Raw genomic sequence first — 17314 nt, forward strand, 5'->3', positions numbered from 1 at the left:
AGAGAAACAAACTGTGTACAGCTTAATATCCCGATACAGCTCGTATATAGGGATATAGTGGAAAAATATTGAGATATTATTTATAAGCCATATCGCTCCCAGCCCTACAAAATGCAATTTTTTTAGTGCTAAAGTGTTGCAGTTTATTTATCACTTATGAAGCCTTAAACCATAGAAAACCAAGAATAAGCAGGTTACTTGAGTGCATGAAAACAAGCTGAATGTGTTTAACCATAAGCGTGTGGCAGGGTGTTGCACAAAGTGCTCCCACTCTCAGTCAACCTCCCTTGGATAAATAAACACTACAACAAAGTGGTGAGAACAAACTCTAAATAACAACAGCAGCAGCTTCAGTTTGCCTGAAGAAATCATTAGTCAACCCTAAAATAGTCAGGAGTGATTATTGACTGTGAGAGTCTGAATAGAGGTTCAGTCCTGTCATTATTCCACAGTTACACTGTCCTGACATTGCAACGTAATTTCAGATTACAGTATGCGGAGTTTCAACAGACATAATTGAGGTTATTTTGGCGAGGGCTGCAGATGTTGTTCCTGTCTCAACATAATTGCATGTTCTGCATTCCAAGGGGCCTGACAAAGGTTTATGCTCCTCACCCAAATGATACCACAAATTACCCAACCCAAAATATGCAAAGCCACATCGACCCAATAAACTCAACTTTCCATTCACATCTTCTCAACCCACAGACCCAATGTTAAACTCCATACTTATTCTTTTGCCGTCCTTTTTTTGATAGGAGATTGAGAGGAGTAAATTGCCAGATTAGACACACAGCATTATGAGTAATTTGTTTTAATCTGGTTCACCCTCTGAGACCAAAATGTGTATCAGAGAGGTTAGTCAGTGCCTCAAGGAGATGGTACAAAATTGCGCCTGTTTGAGCCTGTTTTACAGGTATCGATAAATTGGCTTCTTCTCTGGTCAGGTTGTCCATCGCAAAAGACGACAACTCAAACACATTATCTCAGAGGAATTTAGCAGAATTTAGCTTTTGGTTTAGTCCCCGACGACGATTACGAGTGAGCCAATTATAGACTTTCAAGCTGTAATCTTCAAACAGTCTTATGCTGGATTTGGATGAAATGACTTTGTAATTAGGTTTACAGTTAAAATCCTAACCCTTTGTTTACAAGTCGGGATTAGCGTGAGCAGGCAACCGCTCCTGTGTTCAGCACAGGGACTAAACTATGTCCATTGTGTAAGGCAGTGATTCCCAAACTGGGGTACTTGTACGCAAGGTATGCAAAGTGATGTAGGGTACGCAAAGACAGAAAAAAAAGGTTTGCAAACAGTCTGATTACGTTTTGAAACTGGCATATAAATAAATATACAATCAAATTTAGCCAGACACTGAAAAAAGAACTTTGGGAAGTGGATATAGCTGTTTGGATAGAGGGTTCTTAATCACTGGGTACAGTGGCCCTTAAGTGCAAATTAATGAATAAATCTTAATTTATTTATTTATTTCAAACATGAAATATGAAGAAAAACTAAAAGAAAACCGATAATGAGAAATGGTGGGGGGGATGTCAGTCTCTTGTTAAGTATACTAGGCTAAAGTCTAAACTTCTGTGAGAATCCAGAAAACATTCTTTCTCAGCAGTCTGTGTTGTTTTCAGATCAAGCGCTTTGTAATTTATATTTAGCTTACAGCTGCAACACAGTTGTGTATTAAATATTAAAAGGCATTTAATGAAAAACAGGGAAGAATAATGCACAGGGATTTTCTGGCACCACATCACGATAAATAAAACCTGAACAAACTGCAAATATTTCCGTTTTCAGCACAGGAGGAAAAACAAAAACTTGTTCACAAAAGACTTCTCTGCTTTACATGAATTATATATATGTATAATCATTTTGATGTCATTCCCTAAACAAGGAATAAACAATACTGATGTTTAAAAGTTCTCTACCTGAGGCGTGAAGATTTTGGGGTTGGAGAGGAAATGGTGCCGAAACACTTTGATGATGAGGTCGAGCTCTCGTAGGTACTGCCGCTCTTCTGCGATTTCAAGCCTCACCAGGTCGTCGTACGTCAGCTCCCCGGACGAGGACGGCTCCTCGGTGCATTGAGACATCAGGCCGATGTCCTCCTCCTGGTCAAACATGTCCATCAACACCTAGAAGAACACAGTGAGAAAATAGTAACCAACCACAGACAATCAAATCTAAAGTGACTGGGGATGATGTTGGACAGCTTCAGATTCTTACCTTGTCAGCACACATGGACACCTTGATGTCCTGTTGGTTGATTTCATAGTGCCGAATGTTGCCAACATAGTTTCCTGCCAGCTTCAGTATGTCTGCTGATATGTACTCAAGCACCGCCACGATGTAGAGGGAAACATGGTAGTCCACTTTGTAGCCCAAAACCTCCTGTTGGATAAAACGAACCAATATGATTAAAAAAGGATCAGTATTGAGTGTTACACAAGGGTCGTGATTTCACACAAGCAAGCACAGTTTCCTGTTCAGGCTTTAGTTCCACTCAAAACCTTGGTGGTCTAATTAAACCAGCCCACATTCACAACTCTTAATCTGAACCAAAGGTCGACTGCCCTATGTCATCAATGGTAGGTATGTATTAAAGGACTCATATTATACCCTATTTCTCCAAGTGAACCTAGTTCCCTGGTGTCCTAAGGAAAATGTCTGTGACATGCTTTGGTCAAAATACCTTAAGGATGAAGCGCCACAGCAGTTCAATCACTCTGCCAAAACAGCCCTGTTCAGAACGCTTGGTTTTGAGTGCCTGTCTCTTTAAATGCAAATGAGACACAGGAAACTACGACAGCGTCACTGAGGCTCCGGCAGCTAACAGCAGTTAGCATTTGGAAAAGCCATCGTTTGCCTACTCTGGCCGGCACATTGCCGTCATATATAACATGTATCCACTGGCACACGTAAATCCTCTGAGGCTGGAAGTTTGGGTGGAACTCATTTTCTGACATTTTATGGACCAAACGATTAATCGAGAAAATAATTGACAGATTAATCGATTGTGAAAATATAAATAATCGTTAGTTGCAGATCTAAATATTTCCCAGCGGCATTCACTTCAGAGCTGACGAAGTTTCAAAAGAATGTGAATATGACTGCTATGCATTTGTGAAGTGAAAAACTGGGATTTTTCCAAGGATGCTTTTCAAAACCTGTTTAGAAGAGTAATCTTTGACCCAGAAAGGATTTACCTTAAGCAGTGGGTGTATTTTATCCACAGGGAGAAGAAGAGGATTCCTTCTCTTGCGTTTCTCGATTGCTGACTGTGCGTCCGCAATCGCCCACTTATCTATTGGGTGAGGAAAGGTTTTCTGGACACGTTCCTGTAAAGAAGGAGAGGAAGAGTTATTTTTCTCTTTAAATTAGAGAAGATTAGATGAAACTCAAGCTTTTACACATTTATTTACATTTGCGTAATCTGTAGTGCAAAGATACTAAAGAGGCCTCACCTCTACATCCTGTACAGAGCGAGGCTGGGCCACGCACAACATGTTGAGCAGCTGCAGGATCAGCTCCTCGATGTGCTGCAGGGCGTCCTCCTTCGCCGTGAGGTTTGGGTGGACCTGCTTCTGCACCTGAACGTGAGGCACAAACAGAAAAAGACACATCTGGTTAGAGGAGAATATCTAGGACAAATAGGGTGTTTTGATTTTATTTATTTAATTTTTTGTTTTAAATCAGATTTCTCCTTTTAAAGTTCTCCCTCGTAACTGATAACGATCAAGTGAAAGTGTGTGATGAGGTGAGAGTAATTCCAAAGCCTGGTATGATGCGCCTCAGTTAGTCTTAGGTCACGTTTAATGACATCGGGACAACAAGTACAGACACATTATCTCAAACTATAAATGCTTACAGCAAAGCTCATCAACTCCCAAAGTATAACACTGTATGTTGAGCTTCAATACTGCAGAACAGTGAGTTTAGTTGATTTGTAGTGAGCGAAAACTTAATACTTAGACATTTCTTTCATAGTATTTTCACTTAGAGAAACAGTTATTGCAGATTGTATAATTATCCCATAGTTTCCCTGGTTTAACAGTAGCTCCAACATAAGGGAATCAAGGGGTGAGACACGAGTCAATCAATCAATAGCAAAAAAAAGTTTATTTGACAAAGTATATTATTTAATGTTTCATGCATTTAATATTTAGTTTATACATTATTTTTGTCTATTTTTTATGTTATAAGAATGTTTATTTAAATCAAGCAATGGATTGTGTTGTTATAAAAGTGTTCTACTTGAGCAGCAGGAAGAAAAGGAAGAAAATCACCAAAAAACATATCAGCCATTGTATAATCAGTATCGGCCATAAAACATAACTTTGGATAACTTCTAAAATATACTTTTCATTGTGTTTTTGGGGAGCATTTCTTTCCTTTGTCTACAAGTAAATTGCTAAAATGTCGTAATGCCTTAGCCTCCCTTTTCATACATACATTAGGGGCATATATCTGTCACACTTAATAATACAAAAATGCTCTTAATCAATAGATTGTTTTGTTGTAACTAGCAGAGCTATATCTCCGGAATGAAAATGTGGCTGCGGTGTAATTCAATCATTTTCTCTCCCTTAACAGGTGAGTGTGGGATGGATGGGGGCCAATCACATGCTCCAGTTCAGGTTAGTGTGCAGTCTCAGAAATAACTATTCTCTGCCCACATATTGCATTTCACCAGTTAAAACAAACTTAAACTGTGATTAAAACAAGATTTCTGATTGTTTTAGCTTCTTAAATGTGAATATTATCTTTGTTTCTTTGCTCCACATAACAAAGAAATCATTAAAAATTGAATCATTTTGGTTTGTGGACAAAACAAGACAACATTGTAATTTCCAGGTTTGAGAAACACTGATCAACGTTTTATTTTTTTTAACATTTTATGGACCAAACGATTAATCAAGAAAATAATCATCAGATTAATCATTTACAAAAATAACTGTTAGTTGCAGCTCTAAAGCAGACAACAAAAATCAACTCATTTCCATGTTGGAACATTTGGATCTGGTTTTGTGAAAGTATAATTTAGTAATGCAATAATTTTTGGCAGATGACTTAGATATGTCTTGGATATAGATAGTGCAACCTTGAATTCCCCAACAAGTCAGAGTTATAAAAACTGGCCCTGCTGCCACTGAAAAAAAGATAAAATAATTTGAGAGTTTCAAGCAAATTTTGAGCCTGAATTACTATAATAAATAACATAGTCTAAGGAGTAGACATATTCAAAGTGTGTCCTGTTGATCATGATAGCAAATTTTGACACAATAGCACTTTCCATCAAGAAAACATGCATAAACACTGCATTTAAAGGTTTTTCCCTGGCTGTTTCATGGAGTCATCAAGGTGTCCTTGGTTTTTGGGACTCTGAGGGAGAAACCACTCGCGTAGGAGGCGTGGTTTCAGGAGCACACCGTAGAGAAGGTGTGGCTTAATCGAGTTTACAGGGAGAAATAGATTAAACACCTCATGACCAGCCTCCAGCTTACTAAACGTTGTCGTCATTTGGGCCGTGCCCTTTTGCAGGAATGCTGTCAGTTGAGATACTACTATAGCAGCCAAACTGCAGACTTAGAGGGGGAGGGAAAAGGAGGAGGAGAGGTGGATAGAAAAGTGAGCCTCCACAAACAAAAGCATGGTCCGCTCACATGCTAGTGATGGAATTACCCTGGCCTAAAGTAAAGTGGGGCATTATGATGACAAAACATTGCCCCCAGATTAAGGAATGTGAGAGGAGCACTAAAAGGTCAACGCAGACCGGGCTTCATGCATTCTTGTGCTCTGACTTAACAAAGATGCAGCGACAGGCAGGATGTCCCCTCTGTCTCAAGTTTGAATTTTCTGTTGAGATAAAATAAATGGAGGCAAACAGAAAGGAAACAGAAGAGTTTGGCAGTTATAAATGGTCTCTTCCCCAAATCTGTTTTGGATTCACACTGTGATTCATTAACAACATTCAGATGCTTTTTAAAACAAGAGCTGGAAAATCCGTCGCCACAACTTAGGCCCCCATTTATGCTTCTGTACGTCATTTCTGTTTCGATGCACACTCACAAGACCTAAAAGTTAAAAATAAGCCACAAGTTTAACTTAAGTTGGCGGGGATAAAAAAAATCTAAAAAATCAAAGCAGAAGTAGGTTATGAGATATATCCTCGCAACCACAAATAGGCACTTGACCAAATTCCACAGGACACCAGGAGCTGTGAGTCACCACACTGAAACTACGGGGGTTTCCCTCGACTCCATTCACAGAATAGTTGGCCCGTTTCTGAGAGGCCCACATCCAACAAGTGTTGTCTCTCTCCAACAATGTCAGGATGAGACAAAGAGCAACAAAAATACACAAGTGACTAGATAAAATGTGATCGTTACCAAATTCACCAAATCTTTAGTACGAGACAACCTGTACATTATTATTTCTCAGATGTTAGATTATACACTACTGTTCAAAGCACTTTTCAATGAATATAACATTAAATGAATCAGAAATACAGTCTATACATTGTTATTGTGGTAAACGTCTATTCTAGCTGCAAACGTATGCTTCTTAATGGAATATGTACATAGGTGTATAGAGGCCCATTTCCAGCAACCATCTCTCCAGTGTTCTAATGGTACATTGTGTTTGCTAATCATGTTAGAAGGCTATTGGATGATTAGAAAACCCTTGAAAAGCCTTGTGCAATTATGTTAGCACAGCTGAAGACAGTTTAGCTGGTTCTTTGACCAGAGCAAAGTTTGAAGGACAATTTTTTATTCATTTATTTTTTAATAAAAAATCAATATTTCTAATCTTGTCAATGTCTTGACTATATTTTCTATTCATTTTGCAACTCTTTTGATGAATAAAAGTGTGTGTTTTAATGGAAAATACAAAAAATAACAATACAATAGTATTTAAACTATGCAAAATATTATTCAATATATTTTATCACTTGCCACACTATTGTATTCACATAACCCCTTTCAATGTAGATGATTTTGGTGGCACCTTGTTTTTTTATGGGGGGGGGGGTTATCTGAGTTCACACTGAAAACATATACCATTTGTTAGTAACATAAATAAAAATATTAAGTGAAAAATAAACAAAACAAATTTTGACAAATAACATCAGATTCCTGCATATAAATCTATTTCATAGTCAATTCACTATATGTCATTTTGGCAAATGACAGCACTACCTGCTTTAAAGAAAACATTTTTTATAGAGATAAATTGTAAATGAATCTCTTTTTTTGGCTGAGTCTTTGAATTAAGTACAGTTGGTTGTCCCACCAGTGACCTACTCTCCGTCAATCTGTCACTTGTGCTTGATGAGGACGTCTAAACTGAGGAGTGAAAAGTGAGCAGGGCCATGTGCAGGTATGACTGCAGCTCTGTGTATTTACAGTATCATGCAACCAGATCCTAATGGCTGCTGGTGCTGGATGTAACATGGTCTGATACCGTTGGCCGCAGACACGGTGAACTAGGCAAGCAAAGTGAAAGGAAAGCAAAGCAGGGGGGAACTCCTGCATTTAAAACATTCTCAGTTCAACACAATAAAAACAAGAGTTTCTCATGGCAGAGAAAAAAATATATTTCCAACTCAAAACATCTGTCCTCTCTTCTTTGAATATGCAATAAATGTTATGAGCTCAAAAGATCAGATTCACCAAGGAATAACACACATCATTACACAATACGTCAACAATAATCAATGCATGAGAACACTTGCCTTTTTTTCCTCATGAAAAACCGAAGGATCAAACAATCCATTATTCAGCTAATCCACCAAATATGCAATTACGTCATTTATCAAGCCAAAAAGCCAAATATTTTCTGGTAGTAGATAACCACTAATTGCTGCAACTACAGATTATTCAAATTCTATATCGTTAAAGGCCCTTAAACAGTAACACAATCAATGCATTCACAGACATTTGGAATTCCCAAAGATATTGGTTTTAAATTCTATCTTACAACTAACTGAATAGTTGTTTTCAGCAGCTTTGATTGCATGACTTTATATTAGAGCTGAAACAATTAATCGATTACTAGCTTTTTGTCATGATTAAAACAAGATTTCTGATTGTTTTATGGACCAAACGATTAATCGAGAAAATAATCAACAGATTAATCGATTGCGAAAGTAATCGCTCGTTGTAGCTCTACTTTATATTACACTGTAAAAAATAATTCACATTCAAATGATTAGGTTGTCCGTGAGCTTGACTGCACATCGACTTGACACTGGTCAGTGTTACAAGTGATAACCTGACAACATACAGAATGTCATTAAATTAGTCACTATGAGCAAAAATTCAATGTACATATTTAATGTACATATTTTAATGTTTTGTTGTTTTACGGAAAAATTAAGAAAATAGGTCACATAACGTGAACTGTCCGGTGTACTGGATGTAGGTATTGGCATTAAATAAAGGAGAATCTCCATCATATGTAACTCGCCCTCATGCACATCCACTTGTTCCATGTTATGGTGTTCAGTTTCATGGGTCAGCTCCATTAAGAAGGGAAAGGCTAGTGTACAGGAAGTCCCAGCGCTCACTCACTCTCACTATCACTATCCCCCCACCCCATCCATCCCACCGCCTTGTCCTATACCGACACAGAGAGGTGCTCTCCGGGGTGGGGTGGGTGGTGGTGGTGGGGGGTTCAGATCATAGCAGCAGACGGTGTGATATTGATGTGCATGTATGAGGAGGCAACAGCAGCAAGCTCATACGACACATTAGAGAGGGAAAACCAGCGTTCACATACAGGGATGAAAACAGAAAAAGCACAGGGAATGATTTTTATCCAGAGCACCTTGCAAAACCATGTTAGACAAAAATACAAACAGCACAACATACAGACACACACACATACACATCCAAAGCTGAATCTGCAGATAAACTAGGGATCAGAATTTGGTCAGTATCGGACCGATATTGGTCAACATCACTGGTTTGGGTATCGCACAGATAAAAATCTGATACAATCCTATTATAACGCTTCACTATGCACATATTGTAATAGTGTAAATAAAAACCAGCAAAAGCATTTTAGCAGAGTCATGTCTGGGCAGTTTTTTTCGCACAAATGTGTCGTAAACAGCTTCGAAGTTCATAAATGATTGTATCGGACTAATATCTGTAATGGTAGATACTCGGGTTTCTGATATCGGTGGCAGACACGAAAAGTGGTATCCCCAAGATAAACCTTAGATTAAAGCTGCAATTATTAAATAATCACCAATAATCTTTTGATTTTGGACTGGACGAAAACAAGAAAGGAAAGAAAAAATAGCTGAAATACAGACAATTACCAATATCTAAAATAAGAAATCAGTACATTAGTAAATACTGGCAGACGCCACTGATGTGTTCACCTTTGTAAAATTTAAATGCCGAGTTAGTTATAGATTATTGCATGGGAGAATTAAATGTAGGGCTGCAACCGTGATTTGCTTTGATGTCGATAAATCAGCTGTTTCACGTTTAATCATTAATATTTTTATGGCTCATATTTCATACACCAAGGCCCAACAATCCAACATGTGACGCGTGTCTCGTGAGCTAATGATTAGCAGACAAATTGCAGACATCATGACCTTGAGCTCCAGGAGGGTGTGATTTTGCCATTTGCTGCCATCGTAGAACACTGTACGAACTAAGACTGTGGCAGTTAATCGATTAGTAGTTTCACGACTGAATAAATCGGCAACTATTTTGATAATTGTACGAATAACACCAACACTACTGGTGGCACCACTGAATCAATACGCGTGTCTACTAGAGCTGCAACTAACAATTATTTACGTAATCCATTAATCTGTCGATTATTTTCTCGATTCATCGATGAATCGTTTGGTCCATAAAATGTCATAAAATGTTAAAAAAACGTTGATCAGGTTTGTCAAACCTGGAAATGACGGTGTTCTTGAATGTCTTGTTTTGTTCCAAAACCAAAATTATTCAGTTTGAATGATTTCTTTGTAACGTGGAGCAAAGAATCCAAGAAAATATTCACATTTAAGAAGCTAAAACAATCAGAAATATTGTTTTAATAATGAAAAAAGCTTCAAACCGATTATCAAAATAGTTGGTGATTCATTTAGTAATCGATTAATAATCAATTCATCGTTTCAGCTCTAGTGTCTACTATTAATATGCTGTCAATTCACTCTGTATTTTTAACCCAGCACTAACATCCTAACTATATTCAATGAGAAATGGAGTCAAAACAATGCAGCAGACATTAATGTCCTCCTTAAAGCAAAAAGCTGTACAGATTTTATCTAAATATTCAAACCAGTCTACCTCAAGACTTTGAGATTTTACTGATCCAAACAAATCGTCTGAGGCACTTCTTGGATGTGAATTTTGACCTCAAACTGGTTTTTAAGGTTCAGAGTTTAGAATTATCACTCACATTTGTAATCAAATGTTGCGCTGTGTGAACATATCAAATAAAGAGTGCATTAATGCAATATTAATATTTAAATGACGCACCAGGTTAGAGATTTGCAGCGTTAATTTTTGGGAAATTACAGAAAAGACACATTCAATCAATATTATTAATTGCCACAATTCTTGACAGCAGTGCATTCACTGTTCTTATCGTTTTCTGTTGCACTTAATTGGCAGCTCTTATTAACATGAAACCTGGCTGGGAGTGTTTTAAGTTTGGTTGTGATGGGTCACTGTTGTCCTGTGTCTTTGTTTATTGTGTTTTATTTTTTTCTTTATTACGTTTTTATATCCCCAACTGCAAAAAAAAAAGGAGACAATTAAGCTCTAATCTAAATTGGTATGGAAAGTGAAAAATCTTGAAATTAATTGAATCAGAGTGGCTTGGAACCTTGCAGATAAGAGTGAAAATGAGTCAAGAAAGTAGTAGTGGTACCCAGCCCCTTTATGTTGATGTGACAAACTGTGATTAATAGCTACTATAGTATATTTGCATAAAAATTAGCATTAAAAATACCAAAAAAAACAAATTGTTATTTCATTGCAAGGGTGTTTTGGTATTTGGAGACAAAGCGATGCAGGTCACTATCAAATGTTGTAATTTTGCATAATTTTGACAACTCGTTTCTTCAGAGGCTGCACATCTCAGCTGTGACGGAGTGATCAGGTGTTGTTGTGCGTGTCAGTGGTAAAAGAACAGAGAGGCTGGACAGTGTTAATACAGGGTTAACATTTCTAATTCAATTGATTATTCTCCTGGCTGTGTATATGGGGCTGAATCAGGCTCAGGTTGCAGGTAATGTGGCTTTGTGTGCGTGTGTGTGGGGTAAAGAGGTGGGGGTGGGGCTTGTTATTATACCCGAGCATGTGTCACTGTTTGTGATTCATGCCATGACATCATCTGCCATTACAACCAGACTGTCTGGGGAACCATAGGGCAGAGATCAGCTCACACACACACACAGCAAATCATTTGGACACAGAAATAGAAACAGATGCAGCAACTATATGAACTTATCTATACTTTAAATGACAAACAAACACATGCACACAGCAACACACGCAAACAAAATTCCTGACATTTAATAACTAATCTCCCATCTCGCATTCAATTTATGAGGTCAAGCGTTGGTTGACGTGACGTCCACGGCACGTGACCTCGCAGTGACTTTCAGTCTGACCTGACCCAGTGACCCACGTGTCCACCACCCATCCTCTGCCTGAACCCCATCTGAGGATGAACTGATGTTTTTCACAGAGCTGATTCAATACTGTGGGAAGGGTGGAGGGTGGGTGGCGGTGGTGGTGGTGGTAGGGGTGGGGGGGGAGGGTATTAATCAGCCCCATCCTTTCGACTGCACTCCTCTCTGCGGACGGCCTGGGGCTGGTGCACAGGAAGTGCAACCTGTTACAAGGAACATCCTGTCCGATCAACACGACGCTCATCCCAGAGATAAAGTATTAAACTGACACAGAGCTGCATGAGACATACAGCGTCCAGCTCGTCAATTCCTTCAAGTAAAAGGATCTTGAAGGTTCAATGTGTCATTTCTTTCCCAGTTGTACAAAATGATTGCACTTTTTATATTATATTGATATATACTATATGTATGGATTTATGTTTACATAGGGAAGGAGTCTTCTCTGCAGAGGCTGCCATGATGGAAGCACTGTTTGTGTAGATGTCACCAAATCCTACACACTGCACCTGTACAACTAACCTGTAAACATTACGACCAGGTTAGAACAAGGGGGTTGATTCGAGGGTTTAAAGAAAATGTTTTTATTTGGCTTGACGACAGCTAAAAGCCAGGTGAGATTAAAAATATATTAAAAATAAAGTGACACCCAATTAAACCTGTGTGAACTTGGTCAAACCAGTTTATGTTAATCTCGCCGTCATTAAAACAGCAAATCCACAAAGGGATCTCTGGCCTCTTCCTATTTATTTTCAAAAACAAATTGTATTTCTGCCTCCTGGATGCTGCATCTCTTTTTTTGACAGCTGAAACTGACTGAGAAGCACAATATCAGGTGGGTTTTGTCAATTATGAATAATAATAACTCTTTATAAAGGCTGTAGAGTCTGAATTCCGTCTGACTGTATGTATAAAAACTAAAATGGGCTTCATAATAGAGTGAAGGGTCAAAGAATCTAAGCTGTTTTGGTTTTGAAAAGAGATGACAGCTAAATATTAAGAACGGCTGTATATGTTGTCAAAGTTGGCCAACAGCTCATACAGTAGGGCTCTGGGAGTGAAATGCTATAATAAATCACTACGTCTGATTCTGAAGTGATGATATCTCTGTCTAGCCTGGATAAATGTGGCAGCAAAACCATCTGACTAAAATAAAAATACAGCCTGAGCTTTAGGTTCTGGCTCGTGGTGAGGTAATCCTGTCAGAATTTAACTGACTGCTCAGGTTGAGAGGATGAAAGCGGCAACACACCGACAGAAAAAAAACATAAAGCATTCTTGTAACCTGACCAATCTCAGCTTTAAAAGTTAGCCTGCACCTCACGGAGAGAAGAAGCCCTGTGAACTCAGCAGCGCAGTGCTGTGAGAGCTCAACATGGCAATGGAATGAAACTGTACCCTGCAAAGCTTTGGTCTTTCCATCGATGCCAGTGAAACAGCAGACCCGGGGAATGCACAGTTATTATTAACACCAGCATGTCAGAGGCAAAATGACGCTCTTGCATAGCACCAGACACGAGCCGCAGAGGTCTAGAATAGCCGGGACACGCAGACGCAGCTAGGAGACAAACACAGGACCCGTCCATAAAATGTCACAGTTAACATCGATGACACAGACAGACACGCAGACGGCTGCATGTGTGCGTCAACTACACATGACTGGAAAGCTGAGCTTCATGCGTTTAACTCTGGCAACAAAATTGACCTTTCAACTCTTCACAGGCCATAGGAAAAAGCTCACTATGGTTTAATAAAGTCTCCTTCTGTAACATGCAAATGTCAAAACCTTTACCAAATGACTTTTCAGGCATATTTTTGTCTTAATTACACACAGCATTACTTATTGGGAAAAAATGCACGAAGGTCCCTGGTCAGGCTTGAACTTTTGACACGACAGCTCATGGTGGGAATCGTCATTGCTACGCCGTAAACCAAGGACAGAAGTATCAGATGCTTCACACCTTTACAAGGCACTGCATCATCACCACATGTGCAGTCAAGCTTGAATGTCTTACATGTGGAGATCATGTCTGGCTCACAGTGGCAAGTTTCGCTATGTTATAAAACAAAGAGAAGCAGCAAAATCCACAAGTTTGAGTCAGTGACGCTAATAAATGTTTGGCATTTGGACTCAAAAAATGCCCAAATTAATAAAGGACTCTCTTATGTTATCGCTTATCTCACATCTTATGGGTTGTTTTGTGACCTATACTGATGCTGAGGACAAGAGATGACTGATAATTGATGCTGATTTCTTTGGGCCCATTTATTTAGCTGATCTTTTTTCTCCATTTGATAAAATATAACAGTTTAATGATAACAAATAACACAACACTACAATATATAAAGCATTTATAATAACAATAACGTATAAACTAATTATTAAATACATGAAACAGGTAATTAAAACAAATACATTTTTGGATGCAAAAATAAAGTTCGGTGACTATGCAACGTGTATCAAGTTTCTGAGAAGAAAAATGTGCAATTTGTTATAACTGGCTGATTAATAAATAATAACTGGCTTGTGCTAACGATTGACGAATGGTGAATATCTACCGCAAACCAATTTTCCCATTGAATAAGTTCAATGGGAAGGCTATTATTTTATAAATGCTGTAAATACATCCCACTAAGACAATGTAGTTTATTAGATAAAAGAGGTTGCAATTTACCAACCACCAAAATGTTTTGCAGTTAGTGAAATAATTAGTGTGTATGTGCTGAAGCTGTATGAGTCTTCCTCTTTTCTGCAACAGATCATCTCTCTACCTGGTGTCTGTGCCACCTGTGACAAATGCAAACGTATAAACAGTTCCTCTTCATTCCTCTCAACAACAATCAGTATCACTCTCAGGGTTGGAGTCATCCACCACGGCTCCTTCTGACAAGGAACCCCCCTCCCCTTCAGTGGACAGCTGTGAAAAACAGCGAGTCACAGTCTGTCAAAACCATAACAAACTCCTCTTGCGTCAATCTGTGACAGGCTTTCCCTCCGGCAGTTGTGTAACAAGTTGAGACAATGAAACAGCGGCAGAGCACGGCCCCACCACCTGCTCTCTGAGTTTCACCTGAATCATCATCACACCGTTTCTACTGAAGTCGGGACAAGTGACATAAGTGACAGCCGTGTTATGTAGAAATGTGTTGTTACTGCATGGCTGATTCCGTGACTGGTTAAACGCTGTAGTGATTGTATTAAAAGCCTAAAGTCAACAATGTCTCACAAGGTCACAGTCATAACCAGGTTCGGGGATTTGTTGCAGTGAAAAAGCATTAGCTGCTGTACATTAAATAAAATGTGAAGGTAATTAAAGCTCTAGTGTGCAACTTTTGTTTTTGTTGTTGTTTTGCTGCATTAAAATATATCAAATTTAAATTGTGATTAACAGTAGAGGCTGCGACTAATTTGGCGACTTTTCATTGTTCCATGATCTGTGCAAACGAAAAACTGAAATACTTGTTGAAACAACAAATACTAAACTGAGGCTCAGAAGTAAAAATAGAGAAATTAAATATATTATCACATATTGAATCGCAATGCCAATATGTGTTGGAATAATAATAATAATCATTCAGTTCAGTAAGTTGATGTTTATCGCAGCTATAAAACAACTAGAGGTGGGCTGATATTTGACATTTTTAAAAAATCTATTATTTATAATAATTGAATTGAACATTTTTGTTTCTCTGAAACAATGTTAAATTTTTGATGTTTTATATATGAAATTTTTACACATAAGTTTACACATTATTGATCTGCAGTGCGTAAATAAAGAATTCTATTTTATCAGATGGGGGTTTGGCATCAATTTTCGACCATCAAGTGTCCCGATTTCTAAAAATTGGCATTGGCCATAGAAAAACCCATGTCAGTCAACTTCCAGAAACAACATTTTTCAAAGATCTTGAAAGGGATGCAACATAAATAGAAAGACTAACAATAAAGTGGCTGGACATTTTCAGCACTGCCTGCTGTACCATCCCAGTGTACCACTGCATCAGCTTTCATCATGACTGCACAGTAAAAACACAATATGCCAAGAGCATTAAAGCTCAACAAAAATGTCCCTGACAGAGACAACAGAAAGTAAATCTGGTGATGACGGGGACAAGCCAGGATGATGCAAGAAAAGGGAGAGAGGGAGAATCAAAAGGGAACTGATACGGGTCAGTCCTGCTGACCAAGGATATTAAAATGAAAATATTTCCTGCAGTTAAAGTTTCTATGAACCTCGTGAGAATTAAGATGCATTTCATAGGAAAAAGGAGGGAAACCTGACAAGTAAGCAGCAAAGAAAATGGGCTGCTCAAGGCCTCAGCCTGCTCTGCAAGGGCGAAGCATCTCTGCCGTTACACCGAATGAGGAACAAATTAAGAGGTTGGCAGCAACAACACATACCTGTCAAATAATGTTTCAAAGTGGGATTCTGTTACACAGGAACAACACCAGGACTTCTGTATTAATATTTATCTTTAGAGGTAACATTACCACCAGAGATCATGAAACATCATGAATATACGGTGGTGTTGTAGCACACTGTGAGAAGAAGTTATTAAGGGGAACTGGGAGGAGAGATTTGGTGAATAAAAAACACCAGAGGCGCTTTAACTGCCAAAGATGATGAGGAAAACATATTCAAGTTCTGTCAAATTCATTCAATCCCAGTCCACTGACATCACACTGTACAACAGCAGTGGAGCCCACAGACTGTACACCCAATATTATCATTACTATTTGTCTTAATTACACAGCAGTACTTGCTAGAAAAAAATGCATTGTGTATATTATATTATTATGCTATACTGTGTGCATATAATGTAGTATGAGCATAAACTATTGTGAAAAACATTCATATTGCAAAGACTGCTTTAACTGTGACAAAGGTAGATCGTTGTTTTTTGCAAAATCTTGCCCTCATGGTAGAGAATTGATTTATTTGGTTGTTAAGTCCTCGCACAGCCAAACTATCATACCTTAAATACTTGGTGGGCAAAGAAATTAAGAGAGCACCAGGAGTTGAAGTTGAAGTAGTGTTTACATTAAATACAATTTCAATTTGTTTCAATATTCTTTAAAAAATGAATGAATAAATCAACCAATTTCAACAATCATAGTGATAATTAGGTTTTAAAGTGTTCCTAATATTGTGTAGTCCTAAGTTTAATAAACCATACATTTATTTGCTTGTTTCCCAGTTGTTGTTTTTATTATATTAACGTTTAGCGTCTGAATGCCCCATGTAAATTTCAATAAAGGATCTTAATCTTGTTATTACTGTTTGTAAAGATTGTTAGTGTCACTTAAGAAAACAACATCAACTGTTTTCAATGGACTGTGTTTTATAGTGACAGTTGTTGTTGGTCATTTTGGAAAACTGCTTAAATTGCTCATAATAACTATGCTGACATTGATACTCTGGTTTGTGGTCAGGTTGCCTTGTCAAATTTGGACTTAAAGTCTGTTTTAATGAGGTGTGTATGTGTGTTATGAAAGAGACTCTGGTGAGACTGTGGGTGAGACAGAGTTCAGCTGAAACAAACGTTACCTTTCGTAAGGCTTGCACGAAGAGGCCTCTCCATTTGTGACTGTTCTCGTCACTTGAAAAGTCGTATATCTGCTGGGGCTGCAT

At 38.2% G+C, this 17314-nt stretch overlaps 1 protein-coding gene across 3 annotated transcripts in view; it reads right to left on the reverse strand.

The window, feature by feature from the left end:
- The window catches only part of sos2 (son of sevenless homolog 2), a gene marked incomplete at both ends in the record, with an annotated part of 37519 nt that extends 20205 nt beyond the window's left edge, over window positions 1-17314 (reverse strand). For all 3 annotated transcript variants that reach the window (XM_083902731.1, XM_083902730.1, XM_083902732.1), the window contains 5 exons: window positions 1939-2145; window positions 2237-2401; window positions 3217-3348; window positions 3475-3600; window positions 17231-17314. In XM_083902731.1, coding sequence (XP_083758857.1) covers window positions 1939-2145; window positions 2237-2401; window positions 3217-3348; window positions 3475-3600; window positions 17231-17314 — 714 coding nt within the window. The remainder of the gene's footprint in view (window positions 1-1938; window positions 2146-2236; window positions 2402-3216; window positions 3349-3474; window positions 3601-17230) is intronic.

This window comes from Microchirus variegatus (assembly GCF_963457635.1).
Source record: "Microchirus variegatus genome assembly, chromosome: 16".
NCBI classification, from domain to species: domain Eukaryota; kingdom Metazoa; phylum Chordata; class Actinopteri; order Pleuronectiformes; family Soleidae; genus Microchirus; species Microchirus variegatus.